Here is a 25,348-nt window from a genome sequence, read left to right as displayed (position 1 = left end):
CGTTTTTCACAATGTTTTTGGCCTACTAGCTAATCTTATCTACTCTTAAAGTACCCACGGTATTTTCTGGTTGTTTAGGGATCGTCCATTAATACGTGAGGCTCGAAAGGGGGGGGGGGGGTGTCGGGAAAAATCACGAAATATCACAAGGGGGGAGGGGAGGTGTAGAGAGATATCACGTGTATTTATTTTTTCGAGCGATTTCTACTAAACCGAAAAGGGCCGCGTGACCTTGACTCGCCGTAGCCAGGCAACAATATCCCCGCCCGCCACAACATGAACCACCGGGCCTGGCTTGCCAATCGCCAGTAAGACTTTGATTTTGGCGCCGAATACATGCGTATATCACATATAAGCCTTTCCTTTATTATTTTTATGCCAGTGAGAATAAACATGCAACCTTAATGTGTGTTTGGACATTTTTATCACTGTGCTTAATTTTCCAGAATTAAATTAGATTATACCTATATTTAAAGATAATATTCTGAAATTTTTAAAAATATTTTGTACCAAAAAAATACACGTGATTTATTGGGGGGGGGGGGGGGGGGAGTTTGAAACCTCACCACAAATCACTAGGGGGGAGGGGGGGTTAAAAATTTGCTAAAAAAAAATCACGTGATTAATGGACGACCCCTTATGGATGTTACGTGAAGTAAATAGCAGGATGGATTCGATTTTTGAGATGTAATTCACGTGAAAGTATTGTATTGGCCTAAATGGGAACTAAACGGGACCTGAAGAATATAGTGCAAATAACGCGTAAATAACGGTAACGTAAATAAGGGGTCTCGCTGTATGTGTACATTGTAAATAAATTTGCCTATACCTATATAAACTTCTTTTTCACATTTTAAAGCAAAATATTGCAAAAAAAATTCCTCAAAAATTTAAAAATTTTTTTCTTCACACATAGGTAGCACTTCATTTCCCCCCCCATCAAATCTGGTAAAATTGCGGCGACCTATATGCGAGTAAATACGGTATGTATGTAATTTGAAATCACTCCATGTTTGTAAAAATGAAATTGCTCTGGTGTTAAACTGTATCCTTGGACCAGACAGTATCCTACATGTTTTGAGCTACATAATAAGGCTCTTGCACCCCATTATTATTATTATTATTATTATTATTATTATTATTATTGCTTTACTTTAACTTCTAAGCCAGTTTAGCTCTCACTTGTTGTTATGTTTAAAATGTATTGATATTTATTTTCCTCTAAATGGAGTAAACAGCTTTGAAATACAAACACTAAAATAAATTGCAATCATAGACTGAACAGCCAAAAAACTGACTTTGAAATGTCTCAAACAATTTTATTCAAATAAAATCCAATTAATAGTTCCTCTGCTAAAAGATGTTTTTAGTATGAACATGTTTGGTATGTTTTTCAACATAACTATGTATTATATGCAAAATGTAGCATCAATAAAATTTTCTTATATGAACAAACTTAATTCACTGTCACAATGAGTTGTTGTAGTCTGCTGTTACAACATTACAATATTTTATTATACATTCAATAATGAGGTATCAACATAAATGTTACAATCACATTAGATATGCAAAATAAACAAAAAGTTATTCTTGCATGTTTAGCTTAGCTGCACAAAATTTTGTTTGGAACCTCATGATAGTACTTTAAGTATTCAAAACAATACTTGCACCAGGAAAGTTCCAAGTCTTGATTTATTTTCATTTTCAATGTTTTGATCAACAACAATTGAAATCAAATAAAGGGTGGCAGTTAAATGCCAGGAAATTACTAAACTCTGGTACAAAATAGACTATTTACAAAAGAAATAACACTAAATAATTTGAAGCTGAGCACATAATTTTTCCTTTGGTGCTTCTTTAAGGTGAGATGGAAATTTTTTTTGTGTTTACAGTAAAGAAAAAAATTGAAATATATAGGTTCTCACTCAAAAGATCAATATTACCAATACATAAAATTGTTAACACTTCTTCAAAATAACAATTGAAGACAAAGCATGCACACTAAATACATCAAACACTTACAGACCACATTTTAGCCTACACGTATAAAGATCTACTCATCTTTCTGTTAATGTGACGGAAACACTAATTGGCGCACTTCTCATTAGGACACGGATAAGGTTACATTTTAAGTACTGCAGATGGTCGAATGTGCCGGAAGGCCGGAGGGTTCGTCGACCATCAAACGATCAGCCACACATTCACAGAATGAGAAACTAAACCACGATCCTCGTGTGACGTCGGTCCTCAATCTGCACTAACAACAATAACAACAACAAAAGGACAACAGGTGTGGTACGGCACATATCGGTCAGGTAATGCACGTGATGAGGTCGACGTACGAACATCACAACAATTCTGCCTACAATCCTCATCGGTCACGGAAAACAGTAACGTAATGGCAAGCATCGGTCATCGGTTCTTCTCACCTGATTACTACATACATGATAAAAAGATAAAATTTTACATTTTAACATTTGAAATACGAGTCAGTATTTAAAATGTTGGACCACGAGAGGCTCGTGGCGGGACACGGGACCTGCCCTCAAAACGGAGGCCTACTTCCGTGACGAGCCATCGGGAAAGTGTGCGCACCGACGTGGTGGCCGCGGGCCACGTGGCGCCTGTGCGGCAGCGTTCGGGTCCGAGGGCACAGCCGACCCTATACGGAGATCTCGTAGTTGACGTCGTAGACGCTGGCCCGGTCGGGCGTGGGCGTGGCGCTGCGATGAGCGTCCGTCGCGGGGCGGGGCGCGCCGGGCGATCCCGTCAGCTCCATGCCGTCCGTCATCTCCAGCGCGCGCACGAAGGACATGGGCCGCCGCGACCCGGGGCTCGCCCTCACCGTCGGCGTGGTGGGCGTACCGATGGCCTTGCGCCGCACCTGCGGGGACTGTGGCGGGGGGTACACGGGCACGCCGCCACGCACCGGTGCGTTGTAGTACATCCTCTGCTGCTGCTGCTGCTGCTGCTGCTGCTGCTGCTGCTGCGTGGGGCTGGTGGGGTTGGAGCGGTAGTAGTCGTAGCCCAGGCCGGGCCTCTGGTGGAGGTGCGCCGGGGCGGGGACCCCGTTGCCGCCCGCAGCGTAGGCCCCCGGGGACGTGTCCTTCCACATGTACACACCGCGCTGCGGCGAGCCCGCCAGCTCGCGGATGTTGTCCACGGTGTTGTTGGTGCGGGCGTACTGCAGGTCTGCTCCTTGGCGCACCAGCTCCCCTTCCGACAGGAACCTCCGCTGGGGACTGCCGTACCCTCCGGCGGCGTGGTGCTGGTGTGTCTGCGGGGGGTTGAAGTCGTAGTAAGGTTGTGCCGTGCTGCCCACGCAGATGAAGTCAGGTCGGCGAGGCTGTGTGGGCGTGCCGGGATTAGACCTGGAACATAACAAGCACAAACTTATCAGCTTATGTTTCTAATTTTCTTGTCCAGCCACTAGCTGTCATTTAAGTTACCGTTTAGTAAGAATATGGTTTTGTAAAAAATGCAAATTCGAATGCACTCAGACATGTAATAAACTATCTTTCAATATCACTAGATTATATTTTTGTTTTGAATTATTTACAAGAATTGTAAATTATTTAAATTTGTAAACAATGCAAGTTTAAATCATATATGTAACATTGAATGAAGCACATAAATACAAGACAAAAATACTTTATAATTCATAGTTTTATCTAAAAATTTAAACTAGCTCTTCCATTATGAGAAAATTTCAAATAATTTTTTTTATAAAACACAATATTTGTATTTGGTTTCAATCACTAAAACTAATCTATTAGTTTCAAAAAAATTTAAATATTAAGACAAAATTCCTGTTTAAACTGTATAGCAAGTACAGATTGTTATTTTATTTAAAAAAATATGAAAATCAAAACTTTGAAAATCATAACTTAAGGGGTATAAAGTGTAATAGTTATATAATGTTTTGTAGTTGTATAGTTTGTGATTTAGTCATAAATGACAGTCTATTATTTATCAGTATCACAAGAAACATAGGCAGTAATTAAACATAAATCTGTTACCTATCTTTCAAATGTACACTAATAATATTACATTTCATAGTATGATGTATTTTCTGAGTGATATTGCCAATCTGATTGACTTGCCAGAGTACTACACTAGTCTGAGACTGAACAAAGAGATACTAATATGTTTACAACTAACATTACAATTATATAACCATACATATATATTTGGCCAAAATTTAATGGTAAAACTTGTGTTTTAGATTCATATACCAGACATACGTTTATAATATAAACAAAAGTTACAGAAAAATCAGCGGGTTAAAAAGTGCTAAACTAGTTTTCCCCAAATTTTTTTAGCGAGTTTACTAAAGGAACATTACAATATCTGATGTTAGAATATACCTACTTGAAATATATACTGGTATACCTTTCTTTTTAAAGTGAATCCCACGAACGAATGCACTTTTCTGACAAGTAAGTTTATGCACAATTTTAATTTGACAGTTGAATATCCTGAGAGCAGCAGACGGGACAACATAGTTGAGAAAAGGCAGACACAACATTGGCACGAGTCCAGTGGTGGAACGACAAGTGTTGGTGAGAGGTGTTGGTGGTTTGCAGCCCAAGCTTGCTGGGAGCTGCGGACTTGGTGGAGCGAACGTGCTTCGGAATGAAAATGCTGCTAAGGCAAGCGGCATAAAACAGTCTCCTGGATTTGGCCAACACAGTGGGAACTCAGGCATCGTGGACAGAAGCAGCAGTGAGTGCGGACACTTGCAGCAGGGCAAGTGCCGACAATTGCAGCTGGCCGGAAGAAGTACAAGACCTGGTTGCCAATTTAAAGTATTACTGAATGTAATTTAAATGCTTGCAAAGAGAGTACACACAAACCTGAACTTTTAAAAGGAATTTTTGGCATATTAATTATACAAAATTTGTATGGTTGTTAGTATGTTTTGGGATACTGATTGTAATTTGGAATACCCATATATTAATAATCAGAGTAAACATTATATTTACTGCCAACACAGTTCTCTTGTTCTCACAGAAGCACGCTCATGACTGTATGACCACATACTCTCTTGAGATATAGTAAAGTATATTGTTACAAGGCGGCCAGACATGGTTGAAGCACCACGTTGGCCGTGCTTATTTGCCCGCAGCAACAGCTAACACCCATCCGTCCTCTTTTCAATAACAGTACATGGATCCTCCCTCCCCCCTTAATGGATATCTTTCTGGCTCGCCTGGAGGGTTCTAGGGTGGTGTAACAAGGACACCATCATTCTTGCAGCTTTGAGTGTTAAGTTAGGAAAATTTTTAACGTGACACTTCGGAGGGCTAAGAGACCTTTCCGGGGTGGAAACTTGAGTGGTATATAAGGCGGGACAGACCTTCGGCAAGAGAGAGGAAAGTGGCGACACCGTGGAGCAATAGAGATATACCAGTGGTGACATTGGCGAATCCTCAAAGTGACAAAAGAGTGAAGAAAAGAGGGTGAGTGATCCCTTGGCGCGTGATTGCAGGCGACAAGCTTAGTGTGCGAAGATCAGAGCATCGAGGACGGCCCAATGTTTTTCATCACACTATGTTCTGTAGGTCACACTCTCATAATAAAACTGACAAATTACAATGGCACCCAGTAACTGTATCTTTTAAGCATCACAGCTACCAACAACTAAAATGTTTAATTCATACACCAAATTTAACTAAGTTTAATACCCAACAAATTAAGTATGCTATTCTAATATCTTCTAAACGGTCTGATAGCCTTATTCTTTGGAAAACAAAGTACAAAATTTAATTTATCTACTGGAATAATTTATGTGGATGACAGCTAAGTGCCTCACAAATTGGTCAAAAAATTGCACTCGTTAATGGCATAGACTATAAACATGTTTAACATAAATGCATTGCTGGCTAATAGCCTCAATATTGTTCCTTCTATCAGATTTACATACAAACGAGTTCTTTGTGTTGCAGTGGAAAAAAAACAATGCAGGTTGCTGAAGTCATGTATGATAACTCATGTTTTTTTACATTTTCACAGCACTCAACTGGTAAAATAATTACAAACAATATGTGTTTGAATAAGCAAACTGTGGGAGAACACATGCTAACTAGCCAAGTATCGATACATACTTTAAATGGTGCATCAGCTACAAATCTGCTTACTGTAAATATATATATATATAAAAGGAGAAGTTTATTTACTTTGTGGTGTTCACATAGAAGGCAAGGGAATTATTTTATATAAACTTTTTTTTTTACTTCTTTCTTTATATCAGTAAGCTGATTAAATAAAATGTGATCAAAACTTTTCATAAGGTATAGAAGGTATAGAAGAAGTATAATAAGAATGAAATAATAACAATTCATAAATAATGCTTTACCTATTTCCATTACCTGAAGCTGCCTTTCATTGACTTAACTAACTACTATTAGGAGAATAATTTTCAGATATTTCTGGTATTCCATAGATATAGTATACAGAATTCAACGGAGCCAGTAATCTTGAAACTGTCATCACAGGGATGAGCATGAGAGTTAAGAAGGACGATAAGGGAAGTCGGGGAAGGGAATTTGTATCATTTGGAAGCAGTAATCTCCCTTCATGTACTATACCTGTTTGACAGTTTGAAAGATGATGACTGTTAGTGCATAAAAAAAAAGAGCCGAGTCCAAGCGCAGGAAAAGCAACAAAATGATTTACGGCAAAGAATGGAGTGTAATCAGCAATGATGTAAAAAAATTAAAGAAAATGAAACAAAAAGTTGGTACTAGTACATAATTGTTCAGCGGGTTTATTAACATAAAGGATGCAACTAACATCAGATCTAGTATCCATTGGAATTAAAAATCACTAACTGAACATTTAAAACATTAATTACATACATTTGCACAAAAGAAATAGTCACTATTTTGCATAAATTTTAACAATTAGTTGAGAAAGAAATTATTAGTATTTTTGTTGATTTGAAATAAAGTCACACGCTACAACACAGGACTGGAGTCTGAAAGTTTACACAGAGGATGCATGGAAAACCACAACGGAGACTGAAATGAAAATTAGAAGGAAGAACAACATGAAAAATTAAATAGAAAATAGGTTGTGTTTTTTAAATTAAGATTGGAATTGCATGCAATGAAATGGTGTGTAAACTTTTATTAGTGGAACTATAATTCACTGACTAAATTTTTTTGTGTGTAGACAGATTTTTAAAAAATAACATGTAGCAACAACATTACAATGGTAGTAGATGGTTATGGGTAACCATGCAAACTGGTCGTATATTGCTCCGCCAACAGTTTGCTTCTTGCTGGTCTGTTTGGAACAACTTGTGTGCTTTGGACAATGAAGCTCAGCTCGCAAGACTTCAGATCCGCACTATACGCAGTGTGTTCAAAAAGAAACTGCACTTTTTTTTATAACATCTTGAATGCTCATTGTACGATATGTCAAGCACTGTTCCCCTCAAAGTAGTGCCCTCCACTTGCAATACTCTTTTCCAAACGCCTCATGGAATGAACTTTCTGGGATGGCGCCCAAGTCTCTTGTCACATTGTCCTGAATATCCTCTATGGTTTGGAAATGACATCCCTTCAACGAGGTTTTAAGTTTGGAGAACAGGAAAAAGTCTGCTGGGAATAGGTCCGGTGAATACGGTGGATAAGGGAACAACAGGAGTGTGATGTTTTGTCAGATAGCTTCAGATAAGGAACAACGTGTAAGCCGGTGCATTATCATGATGCAACATACAAGACTGGTTTCTCCATAAATCCTGCACGCAGCATCCCTCAAACACGCTAGAGTTCCCTGGTAGACTTCCTTGTTTACCATCTGATCATGTGGTACAAATTTCTGATGGACAATGATTTTGAAGTCAAAAAACACAACCAACCTTGATCTTGGACCGACTCATGCGAGCCTTTTTTGATGAGGAGACCCTTTGCCCACCCACTGCGACTGCCATAAACCCACGTCTCATCACATGTTATGATGTTCTTAAGGAAGTTTTCATTGGCATTGACAATGTCAAGCAGTTCCCAGCTAATTTCAACATGGGTATGTTTCTGATTGTCAACTCAACAAACGCAGCACGAATTTTGCACTGATATATGATACATCACAATTTTATCACTCAAAATTTGATAGCATGATCCTACGCTGATGTCCACTTCGTCCGTAACTTCTCGAACAGATAAACAACAATTTCCACAAATCACAGCACAAACTCACTCGACATGGTCATCATGAGAAAAGTCGTCCAGGCTTGGGATTGTCACTGAAATTTTGCAGTATTCAAAACGCTTAAACCACTCATAGCAATAAGTGCGACTCATACAGTCCTTCCTTATGTTTAGCTAAGCAATTTAAATGTTTCTGTAAAGGTTTTACCAAGTTTTCAGCAAAATTTCACACACGTAAGTTGTTCTTCATGCTCTTTCATTGTCACTTTGGCACTAATCTGACAAACAACAGTGGTTGTAACTTGCCACTTAACGATCATAGAGAAACGTGGCAAATAGCAGTTTGTGTCTAAACCTACCACTAGGTGCGATCAGTAGCTGCAATGCGCTTCCTCTGCCAGTTGGCGCACTATTTCAAAAGTTGGGTTTCTTTTTTGAACACACCTCGTATGTACAGGGTGCGGCGCGGAAACTTGCTGATTTGAAAGGACAATAAAAAATATAGTAGTAAAGATATCATTATAATTTAATTTTTCTTGTAATATATATACCTGAAAATTTTCCATTATATAGTTTTAAAGATGACATCCATCAAATGATGGCCCCCATTGTCAATGCATTGAGTTACCCGATTTCTGAAGTTCTGTGCAACTTTTTCAAGCATATTGACGGGTATGTTGGCGATAGCCTGGCGTATGTTGTTTTTCAGATGAGGTAGGGTCCTTGGACGGTCATTGTAAACAACTGATTTCAGATAACCCCATAAAAAAAGTCACACGAGCCAAATGGGGGGGAACGGGCTGGCCAAACAAGGTCGCCTCTCAATGAGATAAGGCGCTCTGCGAAATGTTGATTCAAAAGATCCATTGAACATCGCGTGGTGTGTGCCGTGGCTCCATCCTGTTGAAACCAGACATCCCCAACATTCATTTCTGCGAGTGCAGGCAGACAAAATCCTTCAATCGTTTGTGTGTAACGAGCCGCAGTCAACGTGACTGCACGTTCATTTTCCTCAAAAAAATAAGTACCAATTATCCCCACTCTTGACACTGCACACCGCACAGTTACTTGTTCACAGTGAAGTGGCTGCTGATGAAGTTCACGCGGATTGTTATCACTCCAATAACGCATGTTTTGCTTGTTTACACTGCCCGAAATGTGAAAGTGAGCCTCATCACTGAAGAACACGAGTACGTCACGAGGCAAGTTGTCACGGAGCACTTCACATGCATTTCGGCAATCAATAAAATCGCGTTCACTCAGCACTTGTGTCACAACCATTTTGTAGGGATGAAAGTTCAGTTCATTATGAAGAATTCGTCTCACACTGCGATCCGAAATTCCCAGAGCAGCGGCGTGTTTACGAGCTGAACGCAGTGGAGAGCGCAAAAATGACTGCCTCACTCTATCAATGTTTTCGAGGGTAGTGACAGTTCGCGGACCTCCTGTCCCACTTTTCATCACACTTCCACTCGCCCTAAATGTGTCCAACCACGTAACAATCGATTGCCGACCAGGAACTGGACCTGCAGGACGAATATTGAATCGATTACTGAACGCTCGTTGAGTGGCGATAATGGAACGGCCATTAGAAAAGTAAGCCTAGACTGCAAACGCACGCTGCTCGTTGGTCCAACGCATGGCAGCAACTGACTAGGCGGGTGACAACACGTCACGGACTGGCCTTTCGAACGAGACCCTCCCCACCCTTTTCCGACCCCATCTCACTTCTTGACGCGAAATACAAATCAGCAAGTTTCTGCGCCGCACCCTATACAAAGAAGAGGAGAAAAGAGGAATACACACAATTAAAAAAAATTCAATAATTATTATTATGGGTATTTATCTACAAAATAGTAGTTTATATACATCATGCACTCAAGGAGTAAGGCATTACATTGTAACTATCAAAATATTTATATAGGTACTTCAAATTGTGTCGGCAAAGAGCAAATGGAAAACTAGCACCAAAGATAATTTTCATGGCAACCACGTAAACCCATACTTATGAATACATCAGGAACATGCTGACTTTCTATGACTCTGTCAATGCTTAAGACTGGTTAATGTAGTAATATCTAGTTGTTTGTTAATATGATGCGCCTAACCTGGCCTAGTGCGCCCTGTCAATGCTGTGTCAGTATTCAGGGCATTTTGTCATGTACTTGGCAAATAGAGACTTAATTCATTACACAATTATCCTCGTGCACACTAGGGTCAACTGGAAACCCGGCTGAACACCGTATGTGCATTCCAAATTTCTTAGGATATTCAAAAAACAAACATGCAAGAAACCTATTACTAGAACTGTGCACACATTTGCAATTAAAACAAACACTCACCTTGGTGAGTTCCTGCTTGCTAGTGCTTGTCTGCTATGGAATGGACCAATATATAAAATTAAACCAATTATATACTGATATCATACACTAAACACATCACATAAAAAATACACACTAATGGATTAGCTAAAGTGATATGTAATAAAGGGGAGAAATTTTGTTCTACCCACGATATTTTTTATTTCAGTATTTATGAAATATGTAAAATTGGTACAAACTAAATAAAAACTACTCTCATAACTACAATACCGTTCTTTCCAAGATGACACACAAGAACCCTAGATATGTATTTCTGTCCATTCCTGAGCTTATGTGCACCTTTTCAATTTCGTATTTCAGTACATATTCATATTTCGTATTTCAATTTCGTGTTTCAGTAGTTAGGTTTCTACTATTGCCAATAAAATTCCCAGGATTAAAATAATGTACCCTTCATATTGTATTCTGTGATTACAGAAATTTATTTATAGGTATAAATACATTAATATGTATTATTAAATGCTGTACAAACAATACTATCTGGAAGCACATTTTTTAAAGAATGGCTGGTAGGAGTTAAATTTTAATCAAGGGCTGAAATATGATATAAGTTTCTGTAATCACTCATGTTTTCATACAGAAACAGGATAGCTAAATTGGTCAGTGGAAGTAATCATCATGAACTGTTCCATACACTCCAGGAATGACATTAAATAACAAGTATAAATAATTTTAAACATACAAAGTGTGGCAGCTGCCTATGTTTTCTCAGTAAAAATTAAATTACAAGACTCCAGTCCTCACCATGAAGTTAATAATGAAACTCTACAAGGAATTTTTTGTGCCAACTACCAAAAATTTTAGTAGTAACCATTCCATAAACTGTAATTCTCCTATGCCAAAACTTTTTAACATATATGCATAATATAAGTGATAGGTCGTCGTCGTAGTAATAGCCATGTACTAAGTGTATTAAATATTTGAAAACAGTGGGACAAAACATTAAATTAAAATGCTCACACTGTAATACTTTCCATATTAAAATTGTTTAAAAAATGTTTAACTTGATAGGCAAAACTTAAATTCTTTATTATTTTTTAGTTTAAACTTTGGGTAGTAAATAAAATTATGTAATTCAACAAACTACGTACCAATAAATTTGTACCGAAAATTGACAAAACGAAAGAAAATATCATGCTTGCAATGTTCACAATTATCGCCTGCAACATCAAAACAAGACTGAAAAGCTATTGCAATATGGTTGGTTTACAATGGCCACTGGAGACAAATATTTCCTTTTACAAAAGAGAAGTTCAAAAACAGGAATGTATCAGATAGGTGTACAATTACAGCAGTTAGGACATAATTTTTTTTTTACAAATTCCAGTTTCTTGTAAACAAGTTATAATCTTACTGCAGCACTCCATTAAAGATAAATATTTCCCAAGTTATTAAGTAAATATTTGCCACCCAAGCAAAATTTGTTTTATGTACTTGAAGATTTTAATAAAAAGAATTAGACAAGAAATACTGATTCACCAGCATCAAGATGGTGTTCATATTGTTCAGAGATCCACAACAATCTTAACGTGAACACATCCCGCCATCTTGGATCTGAAAATGTTTTGTTAATACAGTACTCCTATTTTCTAATCATTATCCCAATAAATATTGTCATAGTAAGAAACAAATAACAGCGTAAAAAGATTAAAAGGATATTACTGTCTGGTATTAACAAACAGTCTTCAGTACATATCAAGGAAATCACTGATTATTTCACGTCAGCAACTGCAGTTGACAAACTTACACCAGATCCTGAAAGCTGACAAAGATTGTTCTTGTGTTTGTCGAGCCATGAAATTAAATAATACATCTGTACCGAAATCCATAGCCAAAATGGCAAGGTATCATTCCTCTTAGCATTTCTGTGGACAAAGGTGCAATAATTATAGAAAGGGGAAATGTGTAAAAAAATTGTTGCAATGGAAAAAATAAGTTTTAAAATTTGTAAGTAAAGGACACAAACTATTCTCTTTCATAGGCGATGTTCAATTATATTTCATCCATTACACTACAGCAATGTTCTCAGGGGCAACACAGCCACTCTCAACTTATGAACGAGAAAGAGGACAAGCATTGGGTCACCTCTTCTCCCTTGTTAGCCTTTTTTGTTTCAATTTCCAATTTCACTTTAGCACAATTGCCGCCCAAATAAAATGTGGCATAGTTAACTGCAAATAAACCTTTAATTATTCTGCAAATACTTTGCAAGCACCTAGGCACGACACAATTTACCTAATTTTGAGTTTTGTGATTGCACTCACATTATTGCAAGCAGTGCTGCTCCAGAGGAGAGGTGTTGGGAGAAATAGCCCCTTCCAAGCCAGACTTATATTTTTTTTATTTAATTAATGTTTACTTAAATACATAAATTCATGTGTTAAACTTTTGTTTTATCAAAATTTGTATGAAACTATTATGGTTCAGTATTTGAGACCATGAGTTTGTAAATATTCCAAGGCCAATCTCTGACTTATTTAATGTCATTTTTTTGCAACAGCATTCTTACTTTGTGCGACAGAGAAGTCTTCCTGGAGCCGCCCCTGATAGCAAGTCACAAGCATACAGATTCGTTGCAATGAAGTACTGTTTGACAACTCTACAGTCTAATAAATAGGTAACTACATTTCCAAAACCAGTGAAAAATCTGTAGTTCACTCATTTACGTGTGAACACCAATATAGCACAAAGATAGTAAAGTAACTAAGTTTGAAGATTATTATTCTCTCATTTCAGTTATCAGAATAATGGTGGATAGTGCCATACTAGCTTAAGTTTCAAGTCATGATCATTGCAGACTCACTAAGATGCCGAAATATGTTTCTGTGATTGACTTGGTGCGACAGTTACTTTTACGTCTACTGTAATTTAAGAACAAAATGAAGAAAGAATATAGGTAACATACTTGCTCATGTGAAACTAAATTTTCTTACCTTAAAAAATGACTTTTGTTTAAACTCCCAGGAAGTTCCTAGCTTAAAATTTTTAAAGGATGTTGTACTTAACTTAAAACAACCATAATCAAATTATGCATCTTCCATACAGTTTTATGTTACCACACGCACTGTTCAAAAGACACACCTTTACTCACTAACTTCATGTGCAAACATCAAAACTAAAAATTAAACATGCATGTGTGTCCTAGACCAATGACAACGTACGAATATAAGGTGAATCAGGTCACTGAAGGTCTACAAGCCAGGGTTGTTTCTTTACAAGTGTGAAAAGATACATTTTGTACAACAATACTGAAAACTGTGTGTATACTTTCAAATATGTAGATATTATTATTAAATACATTGCTATTACATATGTACACTCTCAATAACTAAATAGATGTAATGATTACTGGCTTGAAAGATTCTCTGTGGTAATGCAGTAATGAATAAACACAACACAAAAGAATATTTATATATAACTTGTCCAAGTGAATAATACATAAACAAAAAAAATCTGGCTGTATTGAACTAATTACATTTACAAGACACAAATAGGTTTTACTGTATCTTAACGAAACACCAAATTATTACTCCACAGATAAACTAAAGACCATTCCAACACTTTGTTTGATAAAATGTAAGAAAATGTCCTAACATAGTGTTGCCAGATATGATGCACATGACTGTGCAACAGTTTATTCAATGATCAAATTAATGATACAGATTCATTTTGATTTGCCGGTTATTCAGGTCGGGAGCAAAAAAAATCATCCTCTTTAGATTACTGGACCTGATTGTTGTTACTGTATTTTAAATAAAAGTCGTAAAAATGTACAATATTTTACTTTTAAGTCACTCTAGGATTAAATAATGTTATCATGAATGGTGCCTGTTACTCTCTGGGTCAACAAAGCGCACCTTAGTATCGTTGACACGGGCACACTATTATTTATGCCAAAATAGGCGATTCACATCACAAATATTGTGAATCAGGTAGGCAAACTGGTACATACATGTTGTGCACATATAATTTATGCCCGCACACGGATTTTACACCACGTTTGTTTCTCTGGGGCAAGTCCCAACGGAGAAACCCAGCATTCAAAAGCTGGATCCCAAAAAACCTTCTTTTCCCCAGAATCCTCAGCACCGGGCACCTCAAACCACAAAGGTTTGAAACGGCTGTGCTGCTGAGAAACTCCAACCAATCACAAACTCACGTTTCAAAACGGTTTTTAAAAATTAGAAATAAAAGTTTTATATTGAAAAAGTTCATTGGCAATGTTTCGAAATGTGTGCCGAATAATATGGAACACACAAAAACATATAAAAGTTATAGTTTTGTTTTGTTAACTGTAATTACCAAAACAGAAGATGCAGGTTATCTAGCGACGGACTCTGCAAAACGTAAACAAACCGGTGGTAATATAATTTTAGCAACTCTGTAGAACTGCACTGGTACATCTGTCAAAAATATGTCACATTTTATGAAGGTTATCTTTACAAATGAATGACTGTATAAAATAATTAAGCTGAAAAAAAGCATATATTTCAAAAATTTGCTCAAATAAAATTTGTTGGAAATACGCATAAATAGGATCTAAAGTGTAAATTAGCAAAAAAAACAGCATCTATAACAAGATGCTAATTTTTTAACCCCTCTTTTATTGACATAATTCACAAAATATTTAAGTGCACAATAAATCATATTAATCTAACCTACGAACTAAAAAAAATAATTATGAAATAACTATTGTATAGTTGGTTCATAACTAGCTCTCTTTCTTTCCCTTCTCTCCTTCACAATGATATACCTACACACAAATTATAAGAAAAATATATATTATACAGTTTTGTGTGCAACAGTTATCTTGTAATTCACGACCTAACCTATTCACAATTGTAAACATGCTACGCCCTCCCTAAGCCCGATGTGCCTCACGTCTCGCCCTTGCAGACCCCCTCCTCCCACCACCACCACCCTCTATGACCCTGGCGTTTCAGACCACCCGCCGTATGTATGTATGTATGAGTGCGTGTGTCGGTCCGCGCCCACCTGTGTGACGTCAGAGCTTCAATCCCCAATGATGCTGATTGAGGACGAACATTCCCGAGATAGATTTTTTTTTTAAATATTAAATTAGTTATGTAATTTTTTTTTTGTTTACGGCCAGTAGGCTAATTTATTGAAGAGTTTATGTATGGTCATTTCTTTTCCGGTGGCACGCTTTATTTAAATACATGTTAACAGCCGTTGGCCGAATGTGAGTGGTGGACCTGCCTCGAGGGCGCGCTGGAAGGGAGTCTGTCGCAGTCGCTGCCTGAGGCAAGGAGCTTCACGCGCCCGTCGTCTGCAACTCTCCACTATTACTGATACGCGTCCATCTGGTTATTCAATTTATATAAATCACTTTCTTTAACTTCAGGACTTACCTCTGGCAGTAGACTGTTTTATTTAAGTTTTATTTAACTAACATATCAGTGTCTTTTGTGCGCATGGCCACGAGGGGAGAAGACTGAGGCGTGTGGGCTGCCTTCGAGAGCATATCTTATTGTGTTTTTTAATAAATAGCGTGACCCCCGCTGGGAGGGGATGTAATTACGTGTTTTTATTTATACTGAGGGGAACGCGCCTTGCCGCACATGGGCAACGTCACGGCCCTGAGAATAGAGTTGCCGGGTCTACATGCCCGTAACACAAGTGGTGGTGCCCTAGGTATAAAGCCAAGTACATTTATCCGAAAATCCGAACCCCCTTTGCTACAGCAACACAATAAAGAAAATTGTCGTTTTATGTGATTACTTCGGAGTGTCATAATATTAGGTGAAATAATTTAAGTTTAAAGAGTAAATAAATATCACAATTTGATAGGGGACAGCAGAGAAGTCTGATCGCAATAAAATTCGTTTCATTTGCGTATCAACTTGAAAGTTTCGGCCGACAACTAAATTGTACGCACTACTAAGTTAAGGTTGTGGCCTTTGTATGAGATTGTCGATTCATAAACGAGGCTAAATGTCAGTCTAATCCAAGACATGAAAAATGGACTAAAGTTTATAAAACAATACACAAAATCTTCAACTGAAATGACTTGTTTTGTGTTGAGCAGAATGCAGCTAATATGAAATTACCAACATTTCCAAATGCATTAGAAGCTTTGTTTCCTTAATGTATGCAGATTTTTTGCATGTATGGAACAAAATTCACACTCATTTAATTTATTTATTATACTAACATAACCTTTTCATAATTCCTGAACATACAGTGAAAACTAGGTTTTGTTGTATGTAACGTGTCACTCAGACCCTGCACATTGTATGCAAATTGATTGAAGCATCATAATTATTATTGGTTTGTAAAATTATTTACATTCTCTTATTATATTCTAAATAAAAATCATCCCAATCCAGTGACATGCTGGTACAGATAATATATTATCAAACAAGTAACCGGTGCGACAAATATTCGAGGGATATTTTTACTTTGCGACACATGTAGTGTTAAAAGAAAAAGGTTACAAATAATAGCTTAATATTTTTTTATTTTTGTATAGTTCCAGCACTCAATCTTTAGCAAGACTGAGGGTTTGCAAAGAACTGGTGACTCTGCCTGTCCAAAAAATAAAAACTACAGTAGCTACAAAAAGGAATTGAATTTTATATGCAGTCAAGCCTTGTTGAACAACGAGGTGCAATGTCAGTAGAACTGGAAAAATCTGGCAAAGTTGAGTGTCTCAATGCAAGATGATTGGATACTGCCATAGGCCAAGTAGACATTTTGCAACCCATAGAAGAAGCCACCAAAAAACTATGTAAAAAGGTGAACACACTTTGTTTAAGATAATTCCCATCATAAATGGCATAATAAGTTGTCTAAACCTGAAAGATCTGATTTTGGTGTATTGTATTCACAGTGTCTGTTAAAACCCATCATGTGCCACTTCCAAGGATACAGCAACAAAGAGTATATATTAACTATGATGCTAGACATAAGATTTAAGGGCTCGATTTTGGATACTGTGGATAAAGTTCCTTAAAGAAATCCAGAATTTGCAAAAAAACAAAAAAAAAAAAAAAAACAGCTCAAATCTCAAATTTTACAAACATCTGTAGCAGCTGCAGATGAAACCAGTAAATCCTTTTTTATTTGGAAATTGTTTGTAAAACATTCAACAACTTGTGCACACCTAATTCATTTAAGGAAGAATTTGATGAATATATGAAGATACCAACAATTCAAAGACTCAATTATCCTTGTTTGAGGTGGGGGGAAAAATGCTCATACATTTCAAAATATATATGTGTTATTGCAAAAAAAATCTATCTATTCCTGTCATAACTACAAATAGTGAGACTCTTTTCCATAGCTGTAATGTTGACACATCTTAGGGGGACCTTTGAGTTCTGCAAATTATTATTATCATTTTTAACCAAATATAATACATCTTCTTTGCATATTTTTTGAACAAGTAAGGATATGGGATTCTAAGTAATCCTATCATATTTGTGTGTTCAATGTGAGAGGCAATAAAAAAAATTTCTTGCACTTACTGTGTTTGCAAACACTGAGGTTTTTTTTAACAAGGTTGTTTAAAGTTTGAACCAAGGAATTTTGTCATTTTGTTCAGTTCAAAAAAATCCACAGGTTTGGTTCAAGATTTAAATAATAATAATAAAAAAAACTTGGCTAGACCTACGGTTTCACGACATGGTACTGGCTGCAGTAGCAATTGTGCGTAAACCTGCTCTTCGCTTCATTTCTTGTATATCACATAGGTTGCAGGAATAAAATTTTTTATGTTATTGACCTTTTCCTACTCAAAACATAAAATAACACCCCTTGATTTAAAATTCTCTCTCCTTGGCAATTCTCACCAAACATATTTTAAAATGTGGATTATAGTACAAACTACAATATTAATCAGAACATCACAGCCATATTAAAAAATACAGTTATCTTAAGAGGCGATCAAGAAGTTTCAGTTAAGATTAGCAAATTTTAATCTAAAACAAAAAAAAAATAAATAAAATTCTTTACCAAGTGTCATTCCTGAGAGGTACAGTATAGTCTCTGACAGTTACAAATGTAAATGATTAATAAAGACAAGATTTTATGGTTTTATTTTTAGGTCAATTTCATTTTTTAAACAGGAAATTTCAGTATTATTGTGTTTTCATTTTTTTGAATTCTATTTATTCATAAAGATAGCATATTACTGAACACATAAGATATGTAAATGTTTTATGATACTTATTTAACCAAAACAGTGTTATTTTGAGCACTTGAAACAATAAAAATAAATCTGTAAGTATTTCTGTGGAAAATATACCAATGTACATATTAATGTAAAAATGAATAACTAACAACAGTGAAAAAGGGTAAAATAAATTAGTCCAATCTACTTAGTATATACATTTTTGTAAAAATTAGTGATGAAAACATTACACTCACTGAATTTAATATATTAAATATTAAGTTTTTGTGATTTGAGTTAATTTTTTATTAAAAAGGTTGATAAATATCAAGATAGTACTTGCATTTCAGTGCTTTATGATGTACTAATTTACATTTTGGTGTTATTTCAGTTTTATTGCAATTCACCATATAATCTTGTCTCTACTGATTAAACATCAATTAATGCTAATACACAGTGGCATTAAAGCATTTCAAAACTGAATTTATGTGTACTAAAACAGCTGTAATCTCAAAGAAAAAAAATCAGTATGAACAAAAAAAACATCACAATATTGTTTTAAAAATTTTGAAATCCTGCTTAATCCTCTCAAAGGATTAAATAAACACCTTAAAAAACTCTAGTTTAGCATTTAATTCTGAGGACCTAATAAAAAACTCACTTATAAACTGTACAAATGTTAGGTACAGTATACAACAGTATACAATGCAACAAAACTGAGGCAATGAATGGTTTTTTAAATTTCTGTTATAAAGGATATATTTATGAAGAGGTGGAACAAAACAAAGCTAATAAGTTTACACTACCAGATTTTCCTCTAATCCAGGTCCTAACATGTCAAATTTGTGTGTGTTGGGCACTGATAAGTGCAAGAAATCTGCCTCAGCAATTAGTGTTGTCTGAAAGAAAGAAACTTTTACTAATTCTACATTAATATTAGAGGTGTACTAACTTCCTGTCATCTAACTGTGTCAGCATAACCAAATATCGCACTTGTCTCATTAAATAGTCACACTAAGAAGTGTGTATTCTTCATGGCCATTTTGTCACTACTTTGTCAGCAACCTCCAGTATTGGTAGCCTAGTTTGAAGTTATGCATCGTTCTAGGAACCTGTGAATTTTTTTTTAAACACTACATGAAATATTTTTAATTTGGTTGGAGTAATTAAGCATTTCAAACAGTTATTTAATTTTGAACATTATTTCTTTACATTATGACTATTCCAAAGAAAAAAATTTCAAAGGAGTTTTTATCTTAGGTATACAAGAAAACGTATGTTTCATAAAGGTGAAAATGCTTAAGTGTTGGATACAGTTTTGACCTGGAATTGACAGTTTGTTATAAGGAGGTTCACTACATAGTTGGAAACTTTACAGCAATATGAGCCCGCATCATCCACTGCATTATAGTTTTAAGTGACAGTAATCTAGTTTTGAGTGGAAAAATACTAACCCTAGAAAAATTTAACTCTGAATCTGAAACACAAAAATTAATATCAATCTATAATTTTTTTTTTGACAAGGCAAAATTTTAAAGTGTGAGTTATGAAAAACCAATTGCAGACATGACCTGTTCGTAATCAACATAATACCCTCATTTTGACCGATTTAGGTAAATCAGTCACATAGTCAACCAGCGGCCAACCTAAACCAAAACCAACAAGGAGTCACAACCAAGCCTTCTGCAACTCACAAAAAAAAAAAAAAATCTAGCAGCTCTACACATTTGGCAACAGCAGCAGCAGCAAAAAACGAAAAAAGTACTATTTTTTTTATGGATATGTTTGCATTTGCAAAGAGCTGGGACGAAAGGGAGTTACGAGCAGCTAACATCATAAAGCAGCGTTCGCAATGCTACTTGCATTACCTTCCACGGACAGAGAGCCTAATAGTCAGAGATGAGGCTCGCGCAGGGCATCACCTGTACAAAACATAACACTGCGTGAACTGTGCCTCACGTCCGGCTACGGCCCACCCCTTCCCGGCAACTCTCCCCCCCGCAGTGGGAAACGTAACACAGGTATAGCAAGATCTGTAATCACATCAGTCCAAGGGGGGAAGTAATGACTGCTGAATGGGCAACATCCCTGTAAATGAGGGGATGAAAACCTTTTCCCATAGAAAAAGCTGCAGAATATTCCTAGCTGTGTGTGAAAAAGTGGCAACATTTCAGGCTGCCATTTGCTTCCTTCCCCATTTCAGCTGTTGATACATATTTCCTAATGCAATGTGTTTTGGTACACTTAATTTCTCTGCCTTTCACAAGTGAGCTTTACATTAGGAATGGGGAAATGAAATCTGCAGTACCACCAAATCTTTAGTATTCAAAATATTTCATATTCATTAGTCAAGGAAAAATATTTGAAGAAAAAAATTGCAGGAAATCTAGTAAATTAAAAAATCCAACAATGAAAACTTTGAAGTCATATTAATGAAACAAATATTTGAAGGTTCAAATGTTTCAACACCATAGTTAAAATGTTTTATTTCTTGTACATTATTTTACTTGTGACCTTTGAGACCTAGTTTTAATTCAAGGGGTAGATTCAAAGGACTATTTGTAATTTTAATTCGAGATTTGGATTCCAGAAAACTGAAATTAAACCCATTGCCAATTAGTATAAATTTGCTTCAAATCATTCAAAGGAATGATTTTTTCCATTGGTGAACACTTTTCTTTGCATTCTTTACACATATTTATATTTCACATAACTTATATTATATTAACTTATATTAAGTGATTTGTTAACATCTCTCGCCATGGGAAACAATAATAGTTGGAAAACATAAGATATTTATTTTCTTGAGTACAAAACCAGCACTCCCCCAGAAAAAAAAAAAAAAGAGATCTAGTGAACCTGTCAATCAATAAACAATAGTAAAACTTTATCAGATGCATTCTGTTAAATTTCAAATCTGCTGAATATATGTCTTAAAAATGGGGTTATTTAACTACGTGCATATTTAGCTTTATCAGCATATTCCTTAAATTTACCCCTAATTTTTTTACATTATTTTAATCTTAAAATATTTTCTATGAACAGATTATATAAATATATCATACATTCCATGTATCAGACATTCTCATGCAGTACCTACATTGCTGTTGCATGGATTCTGCATACCCAGTGATATTTATGCTGCTGTTGCACCGACAAGGATGGGGGAAAACTATATTTTAAGAATGAATTGACTAGCTTGAGCCTGTTTTAGTTTACACTTAAAAACAAATTTACATCTAAAACTGTTGGACTTTACTCTCATGTTTCTGCTAGAGTGCAGTGGGCAAATAACCCCTCGCTCCAACCTCATTTTCACTCATTTTGACAGTCAAATCATAGAGTCTAACACAGAGTGATCAAAAGAAAATCAGTTATTTTTTACAGTTTTTTTTACTTACAATATTTTCTCATGGAGAGCCACTTCCATGCCAAGACCAATTGGCCTTGAATCTTGTATGAAGTCAGGTTGGTGACTTTTTTGGCAAAAATAAATACCAGGTTTGTTTCCCAGTATTTATCAGTATTTTGCCAGAATTTTCATTAAATGTCATGTTAATAAAATTATACATATCCAACAATTTTGGTTACATCAATGCTAATAAAACCAAACCAACAATTTTATATTAAATATCTACTATTTAATATAAAATGTAACATTAAAATAAAAAGTATCCCTCTAAGACTGTATTACTTCTGTAATAAAAGTGTTTAACTTTAAGATAATTTAGTAGCTCTTATATGTTGTTTAAACTGTGTGTAGCAATCAACAGCAAAATTTTAAGAAAACACTGCACTGTTATAACTACGGTGTTTTATTGCATAATCGTCGTACATTTGATACTAAAATCAAGTTTGAAAAGTAGGGGTGCGACATTTATGCAAGGAAAAATTTTTTTTGTTAGGTAGTTATTTATAAAAACAAAACCCATTCAAGGAAAGTACGTTTATTTAAAAAGTGAAGTATAAAAGATAACGCCAAACAATTTAAATTAATAAGTCATGCAACCAAATCTTTCTTCAACTTTAAATAGAAAAACAAAATCTGTGATCCGAATACAAGCCTGAACGAATGCATAACTATCGTCGCAGTACACACCACGAGTATGTGCGGGCCATCAAATGTTAACTCGGCAGTTGACAAAGATTGCGCATTGCATGCAATCGGCGAGATATCAATATTCGACTACGTGTGCGGTCTCCCTACTGGAAGCAACATAACCAAACATGAATGATGCCAACTACGCAACTAGCGCTGGCTACATTTTAATAAGCGGTACACTGCGGCGACGCAAACGAAAAGATAAAGGTTATAACGTTTAAAAACCTCTTTAAAAGAAAATTTACACATCAGACACCTTCGTATTTCTGTTAATTAAATAAGTTAAAAAGTTCATTTCCGAATAAATATTAGATTTCTATTATAAAATACACCGTATTATAGGGAAAAATACCCACACAAAGCGCTCGGAATCTAATAGCAGGACCAAAAACATCATGCAAGGTTTACACGAGAGGTTTTTTTATCCAAATTTTGACGCCCTAAAATATAGGTGCGACGATTATGCGATAAAAGAGGGTATAAATAATTCAGCAAACGCATAAGAGCATAACTAAAATTACTTCAACAGCTTCGAGGGATAAAAAGTTAACATTTGACAATAATAATTTTGAATACAAACAATTAAAATTCTCGTAAGTATTTTTCATAGCTGAGCTTGATAAATAGTGTTCCTAGCTTTAAATCTTCATAGAATGCTTTTAAATCACAGTAATCATTATAAATTTTGAGTTGTAAATGTACATCTCTACTTGTTCATTCCATTTTTTTACTACGGCTAGGCCAATCAAATCCTCAAATACCATCAAATCCTTAGTATTCGAAGGAATCAATATTCCAGAAAAATATTAGAGGAAAGAAAATATATTAAAATATTAACACTAATAACCTCTGAAGTGTACTAGGTAATTTTTTTTCTTCATACTTATCCTGTTACTATTTCCCACATTACTGCACGTTAACATGTAATTATAAAAATAAAATTACAATGTGTTTTGATTCTGGAAACTTAGATGTAAAACAATCATTTAAAGGGTTAATATATTTTCCTTTATTTTACATTATTTTAATTTTGACACTTGACACCTACTTTCGGATTCGAGGGGTATATTTGAAGTACTCTCTGGGGTTCAAATTCAAGAACATTGTTATTTGAGCCATCACTACTTTTGTTTACTATCAGAAAATTACTTTAACACTTGATGTAGAACAAATATATCGGGAAACTAATTGTAATGGTAAAATCTTTAGAAACAGATATAATTCAAATATGTATAAACAGATATAATTTCTTTAATGTCTGTGCTGTATTGGAATATATATACGCTGCATAAAAAAAAATAAAAAACCATGACACCATCTTTTAGATTAGTTTATTTTATGTTCAACAGTAGTTTTTTTTTTAAAAGATTTAATTCTTCAAATGAGATCCTCCAGTCTAATGTGCTAATTTAGGTATGTAATAGATTTTAGTAGTGGCTTCTGTTTACTATTACTGCTGGTGAAAAACTTCAGATGTAAAAGTAAAAAAGAAACCGGAATGTTTACCCTCCCCCCTCCACCACCAACAATCTATGGCACGGGCAACTTATGTCACATGTCACATATTATGCTGCAGAGGTTCACCAGTACACAGTGTTCAAAAATGGTAGTGATGAAGTCTGCAGGCACAGTGAGTAGTTTTTAAACTAAACTGTAAACAGCATTGAAAAATGGATACAGTTTGTACGCACAGTGTGAAGTTTTTCAACTAAGCTCTTTTCAACATGTTATACAGATACTATATTTACCCGGAAAAAAAAAATGTGACCCCCAACTTTTTGAACGTGAGAATTGAAAAATACTTTATGGATTGAAAACTGCAACGCAAGTATATAGCACTAGGAAATTATTTTAATTATTAAATTATTTCTATATTTACTAGACCCTTTCTGGTCCCACCTTTGTCAGCAGTGTGATTTACATGTTCTCTTTTGAAACACTGTGCCTCAATTATAAAAAAAATTGTGTTTTGTGACTGTTGTTCAAAAGGGCAGCTGTTCAGAAAGCAAAGAATAAGGTGATATACGGTAGTACCCAAGGAGGGGGAAAGAGGGGGAGGGGTGTCTTCCCCAGATGCCTCAGTCAAAAGAAGCAGATAGAACCCACAGACAAACTCCATTTGGACCCTCTCCATTCTGCATCTCTCATCTGCCACGCCTGTGCAGAGGTTCCGGAAGCCCCAGACTAAAGTGACATAAGTGATGCAGTATAAATGGAGAGAGTGTAATTTTTCAAATAAGTGGACATTCAGGAGGTGATAATTAACAACGATCTTAAGTGGCATATATGACACATTTAAAACCCTAGAATGTAGTTTTTCAACAAAGCCATTCCCATAGGATAGTTATAAGTTTACGATTATAATGGTAAATACTCAGGTAAATATGGTAATTGCTGATGGCTTTCAAATTTTTCTATGTTTCTCCCTGATTTCACAGAACCCAAAAAATTCACAGCTAATTCAAGGTTTCCAGATTTTCCCGGTCAGATGGCCACACACTGTTTATTTCACAATTTTTATTACTGAAAATCAGACCTATTATTATTATTATTATGCAGTGTTGTCTAACATGCG

The 25,348-nt window shown here is 35.7% G+C and overlaps 1 protein-coding gene across 4 annotated transcripts in view; it reads right to left on the bottom strand.

Annotated features, from left to right (window-relative positions):
* Positions 1-1,298: 1,298 nt before the first annotated feature.
* Positions 1,299-25,348, bottom strand: part of LOC134534067 (palmitoyltransferase ZDHHC8) — a 58,508-nt gene continuing 34,458 nt past the window's right edge. For 2 of the 4 annotated variants that reach the window (XM_063372068.1, XM_063372078.1), the window contains exons 9-10: positions 10,499-10,531; positions 1,299-3,371 (exon numbers count right to left, since the gene is read on the bottom strand). In XM_063372068.1, the coding sequence (XP_063228138.1) occupies positions 2,663-3,371; positions 10,499-10,531 (742 nt within the window). In that variant the 3' untranslated portion in view covers positions 1,299-2,662. The remainder of the gene's footprint in view (positions 3,372-10,498; positions 10,532-25,348) is intronic. The other 2 variants (XM_063372097.1, XM_063372087.1) reach the window with 1 other exon arrangement.

Source organism: Bacillus rossius, chromosome 1 (genome assembly GCF_032445375.1).
Source record: "Bacillus rossius redtenbacheri isolate Brsri chromosome 1, Brsri_v3, whole genome shotgun sequence".
Classification (NCBI taxonomy): Eukaryota; Metazoa; Arthropoda; class Insecta; order Phasmatodea; family Bacillidae; genus Bacillus; species Bacillus rossius.
Note: the sequence above shows the minus strand (reverse complement) of the source record. Positions and strands in the feature narration are given on the sequence as shown.